Genomic DNA, 18,542 nt, shown 5'->3' on the forward strand with positions numbered 1-18,542 from the left:
ATACTTCAGTCTGCAGTTTGGCTAAAAAGGATGAAAATAGGGAGTAAGATGACCTAGATCACAGAAATAATAACCCACTTATTTTTTGATGAAGAGCCATGCTTGATAACTCTCTTGCACACCCTGCTGTTCAATGCAATGAATATCTAAGGTGATACTTATATCATATGAATGCAAACATTGCTTTCATTAGAGTTACAGAACCATGGGATATTCATGTAAACCATGACGCTGCCATTTACATGATCAGGCCCCTTTCAAACTACAGTGGAATCACAACTGCAGGCACTTACAATTTGCAAATAGTTTTTTTCCCCTTTCCATTGTTAAAGCAATGTGATTTCATGTGATTTCAATGTGATGCATTTGACATGCTTCCAATGCATTAGTAAGCTCAAAATTCAAACCTGGTTCAGGCAAGAACAAGCAATAATTGGCAGGAACAGCTTGCCTAATCCACAGATAAACCTGTTTGCCTGCAGATGAATATACCTAAATCCAATGGATTATTAAATGCACTCTGGTCAGTAAACATAGACATGTTTTGAAGTGGCCTGCAAAATGTTTTCACTCTATACAACAGATAGATGATGCTATATGTCTACAAGTAAGCCTGTAATTGTATTGCTATTGGCTTTCACCCTGCTCTGCCATCTGTTATTATTAAAACCAGAATTGGTCCCTGGTCTTTGCAGACCCGACGTGATTGAGTTTGACAACCTGAAGAGGTCCAACGCTCACTACAATCTCCAGAATGCTTTCAATGTGGCTGAGAAGGATCTCGGGCTCACCAAGCTGCTGGACCCAGAAGGTGAGTGCGTAACGTCTCCACAAAAAACATCGAAGCATTGCTGTCACAAGTCACACTGACGGCCTGACACCGTCCAATAAGGCACTAAACTGTTGTTCGAAACAGACTGATGCCTGTTGATGGCAACACCACATCACACGTCAGCTAACTCCCCATTCATGCTGCTTCGATAGCCGTACTTAACTGTGTTGTTTGTGCATGATGAGGTTTATGGTCACTAAAGTAAAAGAAAGAGTTCCGTGTACATCGATCATGTTTTTTTTCTCTCCAGATGTTAATGTTGATCAACCTGATGAAAAGTCCATCATAACTTATGTGGCAACCTATTACCATTACTTCTCGAAGATGAAAGCTCTGGCAGTGGAGGGCAAGCGAATTGGCAAGGTTAGTTGTGTGTGTGTGTGTGTGTGTGTGCGCGTGTGCGCGTGTACATTATGTGAGAGTTGCCTTGATTCACAGATCCCTCTCGGTCGCAGGTACTGGACTATGCTCTCGAGGCTGACCAACTGATAGAGAAGTACGAGACCCTTGCCTCGGAGCTGCTGCAGTGGATTGAGCAGACCATAGGGACGCTCAATGATCGGCAGCTAGCTAACTCACTGAATGCTGTGCAGAACCAGCTGCAGGCTTTTAACTCCTACCGGACTGTGGAGAAACCCCCCAAGTGAGTGGGTTAATATAACCCAGTGAATGAACCCAAAGCTTGTTCTCCATTAGGGTCCAAAGTGAGAAGCTGTACATTATGTCAAACCAAGGTGGTTTCTGTCTCCACAGATTTACAGAGAAAGGAAACTTGGAAGTTCTCCTCTTCACTATCCAGAGCAAGATGAGAGCAAACAATCAGAAAGTCTACATGCCAAGAGAGGGCAAACTCATCTCTGACATCAATAAGGTATGGGTTGCTCTACAAAAGGGCTCGAAATGGTTTTCCATCAAGAAACGTAATCGACATGTAGCATGTGTTGGTATCCTAGTTGCAGGGTGTTACAAACTTCCTGTGTTTTCTTGTGGCAGGCATGGGAGCGACTGGAAAAGGCAGAGCATGAACGAGAGCTGGCACTGAGAAACGAGTTGATTCGCCAGGAGAAGCTGGAGATGCTCGCTGCACGTTTTGACCGCAAAGCAGCTATGAGGGAAACGTGGCTGAGTGAGAACCAGAGGCTGGTGTCTCAGGTAATCCAATTAAAGACGGACTCATGTGTGGCTACAGATGCATTCTTATTTCTGACTTGAATACATTGAACAGTTCTGCTGTGATTGAGCTCACTTTCCTCCGTTTTTAGGACAACTTTGGAACTGACTTGGGAGCTGTGGAAGCTGCCACCCGCAAACACGAGGCAATTGAGACAGACATTGGGGCGTATTGGGAGCGCGTGGCCGCTGTGGAGGCCGTTGCCAAAGAGCTGGAAGCAGAGAGGTACCACGATGTGCGGCGTGTAACTGCGCGGAGGGATAATGTGCATCGACTCTGGGAATACCTGAAAGAGCTTCTGGCTGCACGCAGAGAGCGGCTGCACGCCCATCGTGACCTACAGAGACTGTTTGAGGAGATGCGCTACATCATGGACTGGATGGCAGACATGAAGGTACTGACCCAACGCAACACATGCTCACTCTATTTAACAGTGCTCACAATGTTTTTACTGGTTTGAACTGCGTTGCATTCCTACATTCTGTTGGCTTTGTTTTTAATCAACAAAAAGGAATTTCCTAATCCTCTCATTAAGTTAGTGTTTGTTCACATATGTCCTCGGCAGCTTTAGTGTCTGTGCTTATCTGAGGACCATCAACAGCCGTAATTAGCTTTTTACAGGCCTAACCTGAGCTGTGTTGGCTTTACTGAGGTTGGCTGAGGTCTTTTTTACTTTACATGGTTAAATATGGGTCTTAATTCTAATAATTATTCTAATAATAATAACAGTTTTACACTTGTGAATATTTCTCAGTTGTGTATCTGTTTAAAATATAGCATGTATGCCTCTCTCTGCTACCCTGAGGGTGTGGCCTCGTTGGCCACCCACCACCTTAAATAAATATAGCACTATTTGCTGCTTTTGAGCTTTGACCCGTTCCAATGTTAGCATTTGAGGTGTTCTTCACCAACACTTCTCAGTTGAGAAACAGTTAAAGGTGTTTAATTTTATGGGGGACAGCTGTCTGCGTTTGTTTGTCTGGGGTGGAGTTGTTCAGGATATGAATCCATTTCTTCTGTCATTTTCAGTGGTTACTGGTATATAATTAGAATGCTTGTATACAGTTTATTGTCTGTATTTAATTGTGTTTCTAGCAGCAAGTTAATGGTCTGAAGCTACAGGTTGTTGAAATTCTGCTGTCAGCCATTACTGGTCTTTGACCGTTTAAAATATCACCAAACATAGCTCATAAAATGGTAATGATTAAAAAAGTATAAATATATATTTGTTTTAAATGTTGCCCACTCTTTCCTTACACATCTTGTTGGTAGACAAAATACCCAAACTAGATTCCTATCTTGTGGGTGCTGTTTTGGAGGTTTTATTTTTTTAATTCTATTTATATTAAATAACAAATCTTCTGTTTTAGGGTCGTCTGCAGTCTCAGGACAGTGGCAAACATTTGCATGACGTGTTGGACCTACTGCAGAAACACACTCTGGTCGAGGCTGACATTTCAGCTCAGGCAGAGAGGATCAAGGCAGTTCAGGGAGCGGCGCAGCGCTTCACTTCCTATGAACAGGGTGAGTCTACAGATCATATAGATTTAGTCTCATCTAGTGCACACGATCTAAGTGCCATGTATTCCTGCCTTTTCTAATTGCCAGCCTACAAACCGTGTGAGCCGGGACTAGTTGGTGAGAAGGTTGACCTCCTCGGGCAAGCCTATGAGGAGCTTGGTCAGCTTGCTGGGAAACGCAGGGTGCGCCTCGAGGAGTCACGCCGCCTGTGGCAGTTCCTGTGGGATGTGGGAGAAGAGGCAGCCTGGATCAGAGAGCAGGAGCAGATCCTGGCCAGTGGAGACTGTGGCCGTGACCTCACTTCTGCCCTTCACCTGCTCAGCAAACATGAGGCCTTCAGCGACGAGATGGCAGCCCGTTACGGCCCCCTGAGTAACAGCATCGCTGCCGGAGAGGCTTTGGTTGAGGAGGGACACTTTGGAGCCCCAGAGGTCACCGAGAGGATTCAAGACATCCGTGCACAGTGGGCACATCTGGAGGAGGTGGGTGGTGATCACGATTCATTGCATTTGTACAGTATAAATGGTTGCTTTTATTGCTTTTATTGTGTTTGTAATTTTCCTGCTCAATCTGCTCCCCAGACAACTAAGCTCAGAGAGCAGAGCCTCAAGGAAGCTGTGGCCCTGCACCAGTTTCAAACAGATGCCAATGACATGGAGGCATGGATCATGGAGACACTTAGGCAGGTGTCAAGTCAGGAGGTGGGCCATGATGAGTTCTCCACCCAAACTCTCGCTCGCAAGCAGAGGGAGGTAGAGGAGGAGCTCCAAAGTCACCGCCCCGGCATCGACTCCCTGCATGAGCAGGTCCAAGCGCTGCCAGAGGCCTATGTACATTTCCCTCAGGTATGTGTGCTTTATTTTTCTTATACTTCTCCAGTGATGACTTACTGTTTGTGGTGCTAAATATTGTTTATGGCTGATTTGTAGGTGGATGGTCGCCTACCTGCTATTGAGCAGAGTTATGAAGAACTGGAGTCTCTGTCAGCAGCTCGGCGCCAGGCTCTGGAAGGTGCCCTGGCCCTCTACCGCATGTTTAGTGAAGCTGGTGCCTGCCAGCTCTGGGTGGAGGAAAAGGAGCAGTGGTTAGATGGCATGGAGATCCCTACCAGACTGGAGGACTTGGAGGTGGTGCAACAGAGGTTAGTCTGGTCGAAAGGGGAGAATGTTAATACAGAAGACTGAATTCGTCTGAAATTGTACCCTTTGAAAAGATGTGAATTAATAAGCTTTCAGTGTTATTATCTACTGAAATAACGAGTCTATTAGATTAGACTTTTCAGAATGAGTGAATTGATGCTGGTCTATTATTTATGGCTGCAGATTTGAGACACTGGAACCTGAGATGAACAACCTAGGCACTCGTGTCACTGATGTGAACCAGGTGGCCGAGCAGCTGCTGAGCTCCGAAAACTGTAACAAAGACCAAATCCATCAGACACGTGACCAACTGCACAACAGGTCAGAGCAAACCTACGAGGCCCAGTAAAACCCACCATTTAACACAGAAATACATGTGTACTCAAGGAGCACCGTGGTTAGCATTTTAGCCTAAATATTGCATTTTGCTGTGGTCCCTAGATGGAAGGAGTTCGAACAACTGGCTGGCCAAAAGAAAGTGGCCCTAGAGTCGGCCCTTAACATCCAGAACTACCACTTGGAGTGTAATGAGATCCAATCTTGGATGAAGGAAAAAACCAAAGTGATTGAATCCACCCAGAGCCTGGGCAATGACCTGGCTGGAGTGATGGCGCTGCAACGCAAACTCACTGGCATGGAGAGGGACCTGGAGGCCATTCAGGTATGAAGAGGTCACATGCAGTGACTTATTGGTGAGGGATGGGAACGGAACAGACTGTGTAATAGATAGTAAATTATTAGTAGGATTATTTTGGGCTTTATGATGTTGAGGTATCTTGTCGTCATATCTGCGTTAAAATCATTTTTCATGTCCGTTCAGGGCAAACTGGATGACCTGAGAAACGAGGCTGAGAAACTGGCCATGGAACATCCAGATCAGGCAGGAGAGATCCAAGGACACCTGGCAGAGATTCAAGAGGTGTGGGAGGAGTTGAACGCCACCATGAAGCGGCGCGAGGAGTCATTGGGCGAAGCCAGCAAGCTGCAGGGCTTCCTCAGGGATCTGGATGACTTTCAGTCCTGGCTGTCCCGCACCCAGACAGCCGTGGCCTCGGAGGACATTCCAACCTCTCTGCCTGAGGCTGAGAGTTTGCTAGCCCAGCATGAGAGTATTAAGAACGAGGTGGACAACTATAAGGAGGACTACGAGAAGATGCGAGCGGTCGGCGACGAGGTGACCCAAGGTCAGACGGATGCCCAGCACATGTTCTTGGCCCAGAGACTCCAGGCGCTGGACACCGGCTGGCATGAGTTGCGTCGCATGTGGGAGAACCGCCACAGTCTCTTGGCCCAGGCCTTTGACTTCCAGACTTTCTTGAGAGACGCAAAGCAGGCAGAGGCTTTCCTCAACAGCCAGGTTAGGAACATACACTGTGGAATTAAAGCCTGTACCAGAGAGTTATAGAAACTAAATGAATTCATTGTAACAAAAATCATTCAACGTATTGCTTTATTGGTCAGTGTCTACAGTCCAGCAGTCGATGCCAAATCCCTGTGTTTCTGAAATACTAGATGTACGGCATGATTTAAGTGGAGGATTAAGTCTTTAAGCAGAGCATGGGTTCCTATGAGTTGGATAGAAATGTAGATCGAATTCAAATTACATTGCAAAATCCATTTATAGTCTCAATTAAATACAATTGATCAATCAAATTAATTCAATGTTTGAGATTTCCAATGCCAAAAGTAAAGTAGTGAAATATTTTCCAAGCTTAAGTTTGTCACTCTGCTCCCACAATGGTTTTTAGGCCAACACGTGTATGTTCTTCTTCTTTGTCCTCATGTCTAAACTCTGTGTTGTTTACCCTATATCAATCAATTTTATATATTGATATATCAATTTGGCATTGGAATTAGATAATTGCACATAAGAAATGTTTTTAAAAAAATCTCATTCCTTTCCTCTCTGTGTAGGAGTATGTGCTGTCCCACACAGAAATGCCCACCAGTCTTCAAGGAGCAGAGGAGGCCATTAAGAAGCATGAGGATTTCCTCACCACCACAGAGGCCAGTGAGGAGAAGATAACGGGCGTGGTGGAGGCTGGACGGCGCCTCATTAATGACAGTAATGCAAACTCTGATAAGATCCAGGAAAAAGTCAATTCCATCCAGGAAAGGTTAGAGCAAGCCACGTTGAATGTATTGATGGTGTAATATTTGAAGAAAGGATGTGTTTTTAGCTTTCTGCTTCATTTTCTCCAGGCATCTTAAGAATAAGGAGGCTGCAAATGAATTGCTGGCTAAGCTTAAAGACAACCGGGAACTGCAGCACTTCCTCCAAGATGGACAGGAGGTAAAAAATAAATTACAAATTAAACAAATTAAATAGCATAATGACTAAATAAGTAAAGATGCTTAAGGGTTACATGTGTGAAAGTTACCTATAATTGTGCATATAAATCATAATAAACAAATTAGTGTTGATTGTATTTCTTTATGTTTCGTTCCCTGAAAGTATGTGACACTTAATAATATAAAGAAGTTATACTTCATCCATAATGCTATTCTCTTTTCTGCAGCTCACGTTGTGGATAAATGAGAAGATGCTGACGGCACAGGACATGTCTTATGATGAGGCCAGAAATCTTCACAGCAAGTGGCAGAAGCATCAGGCCTTCATGGCAGAGCTGGCCTCCAACAAAGACTGGCTGGACAAAATAGATAAGGTATGGCCATTTTTATATAAATTATAGAGCATTTCATTGCTAATTTTTTCTGGGGACAATCTGGCAGGACGGACATTACCAAAGCAAAATGAACCTGAATTCAAACTTGTCCTTGTTTCCTGTCTCCAACAGGAGGGTCAGGCACTGGTGGCCGAGAAGCCGGAGCTGAAACCTGTTGTCCAGCAGACCCTGGATGACCTACAGCGTCAGTGGGAGGAGCTGGAGGGCACCACCCAAACCAAGGCCCAGTGCTTGTTCGATGCTAACCGGGCAGAGCTCTTTACACAGAGCTGCTCTGCTCTGGATGTCTGGCTGAAAAACCTCGAAGGTCAGCTGCATAACGACGACTATGGCAAGGATTTGACCAGTGTCAACATCCTGCTCCAGAAGCACCAGGTAGAGCACACTGTAGAGCACAATCCATGCCGTCTTTGCTGTCAAGAAATACGGTTCATTTTAAATCTACAGATGGCATTTTATGAATCCTGCACTCGCTTAGCTGAGCGCATGTGGTGGCACTGTCAAATGTCATATCTTCTAACATCTTTGTACTGTCGCTGCGTAGATGCTGGAGCACCAGATGGAGGTCAGAGAGAAGGAGGTGCAGTCCATTCAGTCTCAGGCTCAGGCTCTGTCCCAGGAAGACGCTGGAATCGCTGAGGTAGATGGTCAGCAAAGGCGGGTCACTGACAACTTCTCCAACCTTCAGGATCCTCTCCAACTGAGGAGACAGCGACTACTCGCCTCCAAAGAAGCTCATCAATTCAACAGAGATCTGGAGGATGAAATTGTGAGTCGAATCACCTGATTGATTGTGTAAAATTAGATGTAAACATTTTGTGTTTGTCTTGCATCTGTTTTGCCTGATGCTCACGTTTTATTTACCCGTCTACTTTTCTCTCAGCTTTGGGTGAAAGAGAGGATGCCCCTGGCGGACTCCATGGATCATGGAAAAGACCTGCCCACCGTACAGCTGCTAATCAAGAAGAACCAGGTACAGTGAATACAAAAATTGTTTAAATTGTTGTAATGCAGGGTAATTAAAGGAAGATAAAACTGGCTTACCTCTGAATTATTAAACGTTTTCAATGAATATACACCTAAGGCAAATGTGAGATGCAGAAAATGCCAACCAAACCTTCTCTGTTTCTGAATCAGACATTGCAGAAGGAGATCCAGGGCCACCAGCCTCGCATCGATGACATCCATAGACGAGGCCAGACTCAGAGCCAGGTAGATGGTGAGAGACAGTCTGTCCTAGAGGAGCGCCTCGTTGAGCTGCGGGGCCTCTGGGACCAGCTGATAGCCGAGACAGACAAGCGCCATGACCGTCTAATAGAGGCAAATCGCGCCCAGCAGTTCTATGCTGATGCGGCGGAGGCGGAGGCCTGGATGGGAGAACAAGAGCTACACATGATGTCAGAGGAAAAAGCCAAGGTAAGACAGGACAAAAACTGCTCTTGGTGCTGCTTTTTCACAATCTTTTGTCTTGAGAAAGTATCATATAAATTCCCATTTGTGTCCCAGGATGAGCAAAGCGCACTAGTGATGGTCAAGAAGCACCAGACCCTGGAACAGGCACTTGAAGACTACGCCCAAACCATTCACCAACTAGCCAACAGCAGCCGCCTCATGGTCAACGGCGAACACCCCGAGAGGTAAGAACACAGAAATAGATCTAAATGTTGAAGTGTCAACTGTGACACAAAGCCTTCTTAAGAAAGAAGTTGTCCACCCACAACCCACTGATCTGTGTTGCTTTTCTTTTCTGAACACAGCGAGAGAATCACCTTACGGCAAGCCCAAGTGGACAAACTGTATGCAGGGTTGAAAGACCTCGCCGAGGAGCGTCGTGGGCGACTTCAGGAGAGACAGCGGCTGACCCAGCTGAAGCGGGAGGTGGATGACCTGGAACAGTGGATTGCTGAGAGGGAAGTGGTTGCTGGCTCCCATGAACTAGGACAGGACTATGAACATGTCACAGTAAGTTTTTCTTTTTTTTTTTCGTCAAATACTTTGGAGACACTGAAGCTCAGGGAAATTTAGCTGAAATTAATTACGTTTCCCACTTCTGCCCTGATTTTTCTTTCTACAGATGCTGAGGGACAAGTTCCGGGAGTTTGCTCGTGACACCAGCAACATTGGCCAAGAGCGTGTAGATGGTGTAAACGGGCTGGCGGATGACCTGATTGAGTCTGGTCATCCTGAGAACGCTAGTGTGGCTGAGTGGAAAGACGGGTTGAACGAGGCTTGGGCCGATCTGCTGGAGCTGATCGACACACGCACACAAATGTTAGCAGCCTCCTATGAGTTGCACCGCTTCCATCAGGATGCCATGGAGGTGCTCGGACGTATTAAGGAGAAGAGGGAAGGGCTGCCTTCTGACCTCGGCCGTGATCTGAACACCGTTCAGCATCTACACAGGCAGCACAACACTTTCGAAAATGACATCCAGGCCCTCAGTGGACAGGTCCGCTCTCTGCTAATAAAGAGCTCTCATGTGAGATTCCAAGAGAGCCATGTGAACAGAAAACTGAATGTCCCCTCTTCCACTTTAACCTCATAGGTGAACCAGGTGCAAGATGATGCAGCACGGCTGCAGAAGGCTTATGCTGGGGAGAAGGCAGACGACATTAACAGGAGTGAACATGCTGTGACTTCTGCCTGGGAAGGCCTGCTTGAGGCCGGTCAGGCCCGCAGGCTCCTCCTGCTGGACACTGTGGAGAAGTTCCGTTTCTTCAACATGGTGCGGGACCTGATGCTCTGGATGGACGGTGTCAATCTGCAGATAGACGCACACGACAGCCCCAGGTGACATTTCATGCTTAGTTTTCCAGTTACGGGTAATGAATGCTGTTATAATCAGTGCGACAAGTATAATTAAATCTCACCTCATTCTCCTCTCCGTTGTCCCAGGGATGTGTCTTCTGCAGGGCTGGTCATTGCCAATCATCAGGACATCAAGTCAGAGATTGAGACCAGGGCAGACAGCTTTACTGCCTGTATTGAGATGGGAAATTCTCTTATCAACAATAATCACTATGCAACTGATGAGGTACTGTGCACTGGGTCACTTTCACTGTTATCTGCAGTCATATTATTGCATATTTAAAATAAAGTCTCTGAGTGAAAATGGAACATTTTTGGGTTATTGCTTAAAGTCAATCTTTTCCCGTGTCTTCTCGTCACTGAATGTTCTTTGATTCACAGGTCCGGGAGAAACTGGCTCAGCTCCAGGAAAAGAGAGAGAAGATCAACAAAAAGTGGCAAGACAAGATGGACCATTTACAAATAGGTATGCCTGCTTTGCATGTTGTATAGTCTGCATGAGGGCACATTGAAGCTTGTAGTGCCATGGCAAATGAAATGCAGAGGTTACTTTGTTGTGGTTGCTACGGGGTAAAGGTTGCAGATCAAATACAAACAGGTACGTCCAGTTTGAAGGTTATCATGGCATCCAGAATTCTTCCCTGTTAAGACTTGTGAGGTAAATGGCAAAATGCTACAAGGAACACAACACAGCATTCTATAAGGCATGTGTGCTTAAACCTATTTGATTGGTGGTAATTGCGTAGTTTTTTTTTTAATGTTTTTATTTTTTATTTGGTGGTCTGAAATGGACCAAATGTGTACCCGACTCATTGCTAATAGTTCTTGATGCTGTATTTCTCAATGTCCCGGTATTTGTTCACTCTCTTATCTCTTTCTTTTTGTTTTTCTCTCCCGTCTTCTGCGCCTCTTATCGCTGCATCGCAGTGCTGGAGGTGTTGCAGTTCGGACGCGACGCCTGTGTGGCAGAGTCCTGGTTGGCAGGGCAAGAACCTCTGGTGCGAGCAGCAGAGCTGGGCTCAAATGTGGATGAGGTAGAGAGCCTAATCAAGCGCCATGAGGCCTTTGAGAAACTTGCTACAGCCTGGGAAGACCGCTTTGTGCTGCTGGAGAAACTTACTACGGTAATTAAAAAGAACGACTTACATCACATAGCAACATGTTTCTGTGTATTTGAGAATGGTTTGAGTTAGTTCTGAGTGGCCTGGTATGTACAGGTAGAGGATGTCCACCACTCTTCTTCCTCACTCATGTGGCGTTAAGTTTAGCTATCACCACTGACTTTACATTTTTCAGCTCGAGGAGCATGAGATCCAGAAGCGGCTAGAGGAAGAAGAGAGAGCAAGGCGACCCCCTACACCACCCCCAGCAGAAGTGGCGCAATCTGAAACAGAGAGTCATGTACATGATTCTGCAGCCAGGTAAACCAAAGAGGACTAGAGCAGAGCGGTGTTGATGTATAGTACAATTAATTTAATATATTTTTATTAACATGCTTTCCACTCGCTCTCCTACTCAGAACCAGTCTGGACCAGACTACACTCAATCAGTCTGTGTCAGTGAATGGAGTTCACAGCGACAATGACACATCGCAGGTGAGTGTTTTTGTTCCTGGGAACATTACAGGCTTTCTGCTCTGTGGTGCAACAGAGTCATTTTTAAAAAAACAGGTTTCCAGTGTCATTTTCTACCTCAGGGCTCTGGCATGTAATGTCCTGTACCGTCCTTTCCATGTTTCATGCCCCATCTCCTACATTATGACATGGATTTGTAAGAAAGTCACTCCTTCAATCAATCTGTGTTAAACAGTTTAATAGAGAAAGATATCTGAATAATAAATACTGGTTATTTGCATTAATGTTAGCATGAGATGTCCACATCTCTTAATAATACATTACTGGCAAAAAACATGGCAACAATTTGTTGCAAACAATGAATATTATTAAAATAAATAAATAAAAGTTTGAGTACATTACACTACATATATCACTGTATTTGAGTGTGTGTCCCTGTCTCTGTCTGTTCTACTCTAATCAACAGTCTTCTTTTGACTCATATTCCTTTGTTATATAGTGACATTGCTATTATCCAATTAAAATATATCATCTGTGTTTTTACCAGAAAATAGCCAGTAAAGCTAAATACCTATGAAATAGTATATATGGAGCAATACTTTATGATTGGTATAAGATTTGATTATAGCTGTTGTTGATGATACGTCCACACTACAAATGATTTTGTGACGTGGAAGCACTTTTTCTGAAAAGAATCAGTGCTGCCCGGGATTTTCAGAGGAAGAAACTCACCCAACACCTCAGGAACCCTGATTCAATAGGACGGTGCACCTGTAGAGGAGGGGGTTGGGATCTGAGTAGGGCACAGTAAACGTCCATGCATGTTACACTATCCTAGTAAAAAAACCTCACTGGCAGATGAAAGCAGAAGTAAACTTATGTCCAAGACTCCGTCAAAGAAATGGAGCCATTTCTGTATAAAAGGAACTTCATAAATTTGACGGTTTATGGACACAGCTGTTGACAGCTTTTACGAGCAGCCCATCATAACGGTGATGTGCCTGAACAAAGTCCCTAGAAGTGTAACCCAGTTTCTAACTTTCAAGTTCCTGCCGCAGACGAGACTTCTTAACAATTTCTTATTGCGTTTTTATCAGCAGTCGTTATCGCTACCGTTGTCAGTGGGAAAGAAATCAGAGCCTAAACGTGTGTGTAAGCCAAAGCAGCCGGAGCGTGTGAGTACCAAGCCGTGGTCAGCTTTGTAGCTTCCCCTCGCCCCCGTCACAGCCTCCGCTCAGCTCCTGGTCAACTGCAGCAGTGCCTCTTTTCTTCTGTTGAGAAGCCACATCGCTCTCTATCACAGACGCAAACCATTGCTTTATTTATTTATTTATTTATGTTTCGTGAATGAGTCCCATTGCTGTTTTTTAAAGGCATGATGCAGATTCATGAACAGATTGTGTCTCATGGATCAGTCTGCTGTTGTATCTGTGCTCGTATTGACCAGGACAAGAGTTACTGTAAATGTGAAGCTCGGAGTTGTAAATGTGCTATTGTGGTGGTGATTGTAGCTGTTCTAAGCTGATTTATGTGTACCTTGTTTTAGTCTTTCCCCATATGTGTACACTTCCTGTGATGAGTGTGAACGTCATTTAACAGCGCAAAAAAAATGTTCCTCTACTGTCACAATTCAGTACTGTAAGAGGCATCCTGTAGTCTTTGGATTTTTTATTTAAGATTCATAAAGTAAATGAAAGCTAGAATAGTTAATCTAAGAGATGTGGCTGGTTTAAGGCTTTAGAGTTGTACTGTAATTGTGTGTTCATGTTTTTGTCTGTGGTTGTGTGTTGGCAATGTAGTTATTATTTATTGATTTATAGAGTGTTTACATTTCAAAATTGGTATATCAGGTTGCCTCAGTATGTTTTAACATTTTAACTATCCATGTTCAGTGTAGCATGCATTCATGCGGGTTATTTTAATTGTATATCAGTGTACTGTGTGTTTATGTGGCTACACTTATCTCAGGTAATCATACAGTGCCGACAAAAACAAGCGTCATCATGACTTTTCACGTGTTGGCTGTGAATGGCTGCTTTGCTGCTCACTGCTTCCATCCAGTCCCATGTTTTTTTTTTTTCTACCTCCTCACCCACCATTCATGTTCTGGTTTGAACCACAGGGCTCTGAGTCCGATTCGGTGAACGGACCAGGCAGGGACAGTGGGCTGGCATCCTCTCGCCTCGAGCCTTCTGCCACGTTACCGAGCAAAGGTGGAGCAGAGCCAGATGCCATGGAGGGGATGCTCTGTCGAAAGCAGGAGATGGAGTCCCACAGCAAAAAGGCAGCTACTAGGTGAGTGACCTTTCTACAAAAGTCAGAGGAATATTGTACCAAATGTCCTGATCTTATTTCTTTGTTCCTGTAGATCCTGGCAGAACGTGTACTGTGCCCTCAGGAAAGGAAGTCTCGGTTTCTATAAAGACGGCAAGAGCGCTAGCAATGGCATTCCATACCACGGAGAGGTACCCATCAGCCTGGGAGAGGCTGTGTGTGAGGTAGCACACGGCTATAAGAAGAGGAGATTTGTATTCAAGCTCAGGTGAGAATAGAGGCAATTAAAAACCCCCAGAACAAGGATTCCCGATCGAGTATGTTTTCCACCCTGTTAGATTTTATAAATACAATGAGAGGCGAAGAAATACCAAGATGGTGAAATAGTGAGATGTAGACTTGATAGCTTGACTAATGGTTTACATCATCAACACTCTGTCTGCAGGCTAGGGGATGGAAAGGAGTACCTGTTTCAGGCGAAGGATGAGGTAAGATGCAAATAAATAGTTCAATACAAATTATGCGTGTGCCGTGACCTTGCTTGATGATAATGAAGTATAATAAATGTTTTTCTTTCTTTGTTTAAAGGCCGAGATGAGCTCCTGGATCCGTTCCATCGTCAGCTCCATTCCAACGGGGTCGGCAGACTCGCCCGTAGCTCCGCGGGTGCTCAGCCGTGCCATGACGATGCCTCCCATCTCCCCCGGCTCGGGCGAAGCCGGAGGTGTCACCATGCGCAACAAAGACGGCAAAGAGAAGGACCGCGAGAAGAGGTTCAGCTTCTTTGGCAAGAAGAAATAGAACACTTTGTGTTATCGCTGGAAACTACATTTGTCTAAATTTCAACAAACTGAAGCAGTCAGAAAGCAAAAGTACAGAGAGGTAACACAAACGCACTGCTCTCAGTGCAGACCCCCGAGGAATTTTGTCGACAGCTACTATCGTATGTGGCTTACAGAGAACTTTGTTTCTTTTCTTTCGCTCTTATTCTCTCCCACGCCGGTTTTTATCTGTCATTTACTTTTTCATTCAACCAATTCATAATTTCACATTTATAGCTGCACCCAGCAATGAAAGCCCTCATCCAAATTCAGGCAATTTCAGCCAACCAGCGGAGCTTATTGGCCGCCTAAGTCAGTAACGGCTGTGGTTGGCATTAGTAGGGATTCGGGACCAGTTCACTTTCAATCCACCAAAAAACGGCCCTCCTTCAGAATGAATATTTTCTCTTCAGTGAGTCTTGACTGGGTCGTGGTGGAAACTTTTCATCAAAGGCCGATGTTCTGCAAGGAATACAAAGGCCTCAGTAAGTACGAGTCTTGACTAGCTGAGCCGTTTTTGATGCCGTGTCACTAATAAAACAATGGATGGTGGCTTCACACTGGGGTGCACTGGTTTTATTTCCACGCTTTAAAGCGCTCTCTCTCTTTGTGGGAGGATCACATCAGTCTCTTTTTCTGTACTTGGTATTGATGTTATTAACCTGACCGATTTATTATTGCTATTATTATTATTATTATTATTATTATTTATCTTTTGCTATTGCTGGTTTGAGAAAACAAGCTAATTAATTTGCCATTAGATATTCATGATAACTGTTGTGGAGAGAAACAATTTTGGTTAAATTAGTGGAGAATGTTGGGCTTGCCCTTGTATGTAATATTTTGTTTTGTTTTTTAGGAATGACAGTTGATGAGGTGTTTTGAGAAAAAAATAAAAGCTCATTAAATTTTAGAAGTGTGCAGTAAGTGATCACAAGTTTCATTGGGAAAATAATATATATATATATTTAATAAGTGGTTTAATTTTTTATTTTGTCTCTAATTTTGCCTGTATTTGATCATTTCTTTTGAGTGGTCTTTCCTGCTTGATTTTCAACTTTATTTTTTCTGTACAAAGCAGAGAAGATTAGTTTTCTAGTGTGTGTGTGTGTGTGCGTGCGTGCGTGTGTGGGTGTGAGTTGTGGTGCTGTGGACTTTGCACGTTTTAAGTTATTCCTGATCAAACGTGGCCAGATGAATGCTGCTTTTCGGTACGCAAAACGCAGACAAAAACCAGACACAAACACAAAATAATATTACTGGAATGATTTCATAAAATTAGCTTTTCTTTGCTTCTGGTTTTTATTATATGTGAGCTGACATTACCAATGGAGTTCCACAAGACGGTTTAATTCTTTTTTGTTTTAGTCTTCTAATATCTATATCTGTTCTCTCTCCTATCTACTGGTGTGATGGCATGGGGGCTGTTTGTAGATAAGAAGCTGAAGCACATTCTCTGTGGCAGACCGAGGGGATGCAAGCGAGGTCAGATGGGACAGCTGGACAGGTCTCATTGAGTGAAGTGAGGGCTGCGGAAGTGATATTTGCTCGGCAGTGAAGAATGCGGCTTATGTGCTACATGACAGACGGGTGTATTGAGCCTTACTTGAACCCACTACAGATACACTGAACCCCCCCTTTTTACAAACCCACCCTCCATTCGAACAGTCTTTTAAGGAAGCTTTCGTAGTACGAAGACAGGAATGTTAAAAAAAAATGTGCCCTGTGGCAATGATCTAATGTATGTCGGTGGATTACGTATGCAGGTACAACATGAATTACAGTAACCATGCTCACTAACTGGCAGAGAGGGAAGAGTCCTAAATTGTCTCGAAGACGAGCTTTGTGCTCTTGCATATGTGGCGTGACTTCATGGAGGTTTATACTTGTATGTGTGTCATCGTTGCCATGTATTCTCTTCTGTGTCGATGTACTCTGAAAACGTGAGATCACTTCATATTCAGGGTCGGAGAGCAACTAATTCTGTGTAATTGGCATTTACAGTAATCTGAAACCAGATCATGGCAATCCAATATAGTTAATGTACAAAATATGATCGGTGTTTTATTTAGTCTCCTTAAATATGGTACATGTTTGAAACGATAAAGGCATTTACAGCATTTTGTGAGACTGTAGGCAGTAGTGACATTTTATATACATTGATTAACTGTTGGTCAGTCACTTAAATCCAAGTTTTAATTTATCTTTCTAACTGCCAAAATGCCACAAGAAGTTACAGGACGACAATTAAATGAATTTTAAGAGTTTTATGAATTATTTCAAGTAGGTTTCAAGTAATCAATTATTTTGTCATTTATTTCACATTTGAAAGTAACTCGTTAAAGCTGGTAATTGCCTGGATGTGTATATAACATGTCTTGGAGGGCTTGAAGTCCACAGGAATGTCACACCAAACTGCTGTGACAACACAAAACAGCTGGAAATAAACTGGTTGCAGTTTAAACGGGTTGGCCTTATCTTGCAGTCCCAAATGAACGTGGAACCAGTGATCTATTGCTCAAAGACCCCCCGAAGCCAGAGATGAGAAATGTGTGAACATCCACTTTGAGACTATTGAACAGCTTGACAGCACCTGGTCTCAAACCGACTGCCTTGTCTCCGTCAGTGGGGTTTTGTATCTCGGGTGGGTGACCCGGCTCCCAGTTTGAGTGTCCTTAAACAAAGCTACGATCATGGGAACCGAGTCAATAAGGTCATTGCATACATAAGTGAGCCAATGCAGTTGACGTACATTGTGCACAATTTTCGAATGGAGGAGTCATTGTTCCCCAGTGGATGAGCTGTTTCTAGTGATCATTGCTACCTTTTCTCTGCTCTGGACATCAGACGCGGCGTTCGGTTGATGTTCGGGTCTCGATGTCTAAAGGTCACACAGTGTATTTTCTTATCGGCTCATTTGAATGTGAATGATTCAAATTAGTTTGGCCAAATTGGTCATGAGAAGCAAAAATATTTCGCGTTACTTGACATACTGTACACAAAACTTTCTCTTTCACACACGCTCACACATTAATACTGTACTGTATAATGAATGCAGAATGACCCTGGCAATCCAGTTTTGTGGATATGTCCTCAGCTGGCTGTGATTCGATGTTGCATACTGCATCCTTTTTAAAATAGCATTGTGCCACTGGTGAGCTTTGACCAGAACATGGGACGTAATGTATTATTGATGTCAAAGAGACACGTTTTTGGTAATGAGAGTACTTGTAACAATGGAGTACTTAATGAAGAGAAACAACAACAACTTTTACTTGTATTAGATATGGGTGAAATCAGACTGGTGACAATTTGAGCTTCCTTTTTTTTAGAAGAAGGCAGGATACTTGCTGTCTAGTGGGAGCTTGTATTCTTTCATCCGGTGGTCTGTCTTGCAGCATTTGATAAGCCTGTCCTCCTACCTTCATTTCTCATTACTTTTGACGAATGTCTGTTCCTTCCTCTGTAATTCAGAGTTGTTAATACCACTACTATTATTAATTGCTATTATAATCATTATTGCTACTGTTGTTACTATTACTACTACTGTTACTAATGCAACTTATTGCAAACATTATAACTGCTGTCCATTTTCAGGTACGTGTCTGTAATACCAGACCCTTCCACACGATGTCAGTGTGCTGTGGAGCATTTTCATTACAAATCGAAAATAATGTTTGTTGACTTGTGTATCTACATCTAATATTAGGAATAA

The 18,542-nt window shown here is 43.8% G+C and overlaps 1 protein-coding gene across 2 annotated transcripts in view; it reads left to right on the plus strand.

Annotated features, from left to right (window-relative positions):
• The window catches only part of sptbn2 (spectrin, beta, non-erythrocytic 2), a 31,018-nt gene extending 12,476 nt beyond the window's left edge, over positions 1–18,542 (plus strand). The window contains exons 6-39 of one of the 2 annotated variants that reach the window (XM_079172127.1): positions 696–811; positions 1,083–1,195; positions 1,288–1,475; positions 1,586–1,703; positions 1,826–1,984; positions 2,095–2,397; positions 3,374–3,527; positions 3,612–4,006; positions 4,106–4,369; positions 4,454–4,665; positions 4,847–4,984; positions 5,105–5,324; positions 5,484–6,020; positions 6,578–6,780; positions 6,866–6,956; positions 7,183–7,329; positions 7,462–7,725; positions 7,895–8,119; positions 8,234–8,323; positions 8,488–8,766; positions 8,857–8,987; positions 9,108–9,312; positions 9,425–9,799; positions 9,896–10,140; positions 10,246–10,384; positions 10,540–10,624; positions 11,086–11,282; positions 11,455–11,579; positions 11,678–11,753; positions 12,830–12,907; positions 13,855–14,027; positions 14,101–14,274; positions 14,452–14,494; positions 14,595–18,542. In XM_079172127.1, the coding sequence (XP_079028253.1) occupies positions 696–811; positions 1,083–1,195; positions 1,288–1,475; positions 1,586–1,703; positions 1,826–1,984; positions 2,095–2,397; positions 3,374–3,527; positions 3,612–4,006; positions 4,106–4,369; positions 4,454–4,665; positions 4,847–4,984; positions 5,105–5,324; positions 5,484–6,020; positions 6,578–6,780; positions 6,866–6,956; positions 7,183–7,329; positions 7,462–7,725; positions 7,895–8,119; positions 8,234–8,323; positions 8,488–8,766; positions 8,857–8,987; positions 9,108–9,312; positions 9,425–9,799; positions 9,896–10,140; positions 10,246–10,384; positions 10,540–10,624; positions 11,086–11,282; positions 11,455–11,579; positions 11,678–11,753; positions 12,830–12,907; positions 13,855–14,027; positions 14,101–14,274; positions 14,452–14,494; positions 14,595–14,807 (6,475 nt within the window). In that variant the 3' untranslated portion in view covers positions 14,808–18,542. The remainder of the gene's footprint in view (positions 1–695; positions 812–1,082; positions 1,196–1,287; positions 1,476–1,585; positions 1,704–1,825; positions 1,985–2,094; positions 2,398–3,373; positions 3,528–3,611; positions 4,007–4,105; positions 4,370–4,453; positions 4,666–4,846; positions 4,985–5,104; positions 5,325–5,483; positions 6,021–6,577; positions 6,781–6,865; positions 6,957–7,182; positions 7,330–7,461; positions 7,726–7,894; positions 8,120–8,233; positions 8,324–8,487; positions 8,767–8,856; positions 8,988–9,107; positions 9,313–9,424; positions 9,800–9,895; positions 10,141–10,245; positions 10,385–10,539; positions 10,625–11,085; positions 11,283–11,454; positions 11,580–11,677; positions 11,754–12,829; positions 12,908–13,854; positions 14,028–14,100; positions 14,275–14,451; positions 14,495–14,594) is intronic. The other variant, XM_079172126.1, reaches the window with a different exon arrangement.

This window comes from Pholis gunnellus (assembly GCF_910591455.1).
Source record: "Pholis gunnellus genome assembly, chromosome: 13".
In the NCBI taxonomy this organism is placed as follows: Eukaryota; Metazoa; Chordata; class Actinopteri; order Perciformes; family Pholidae; genus Pholis; species Pholis gunnellus.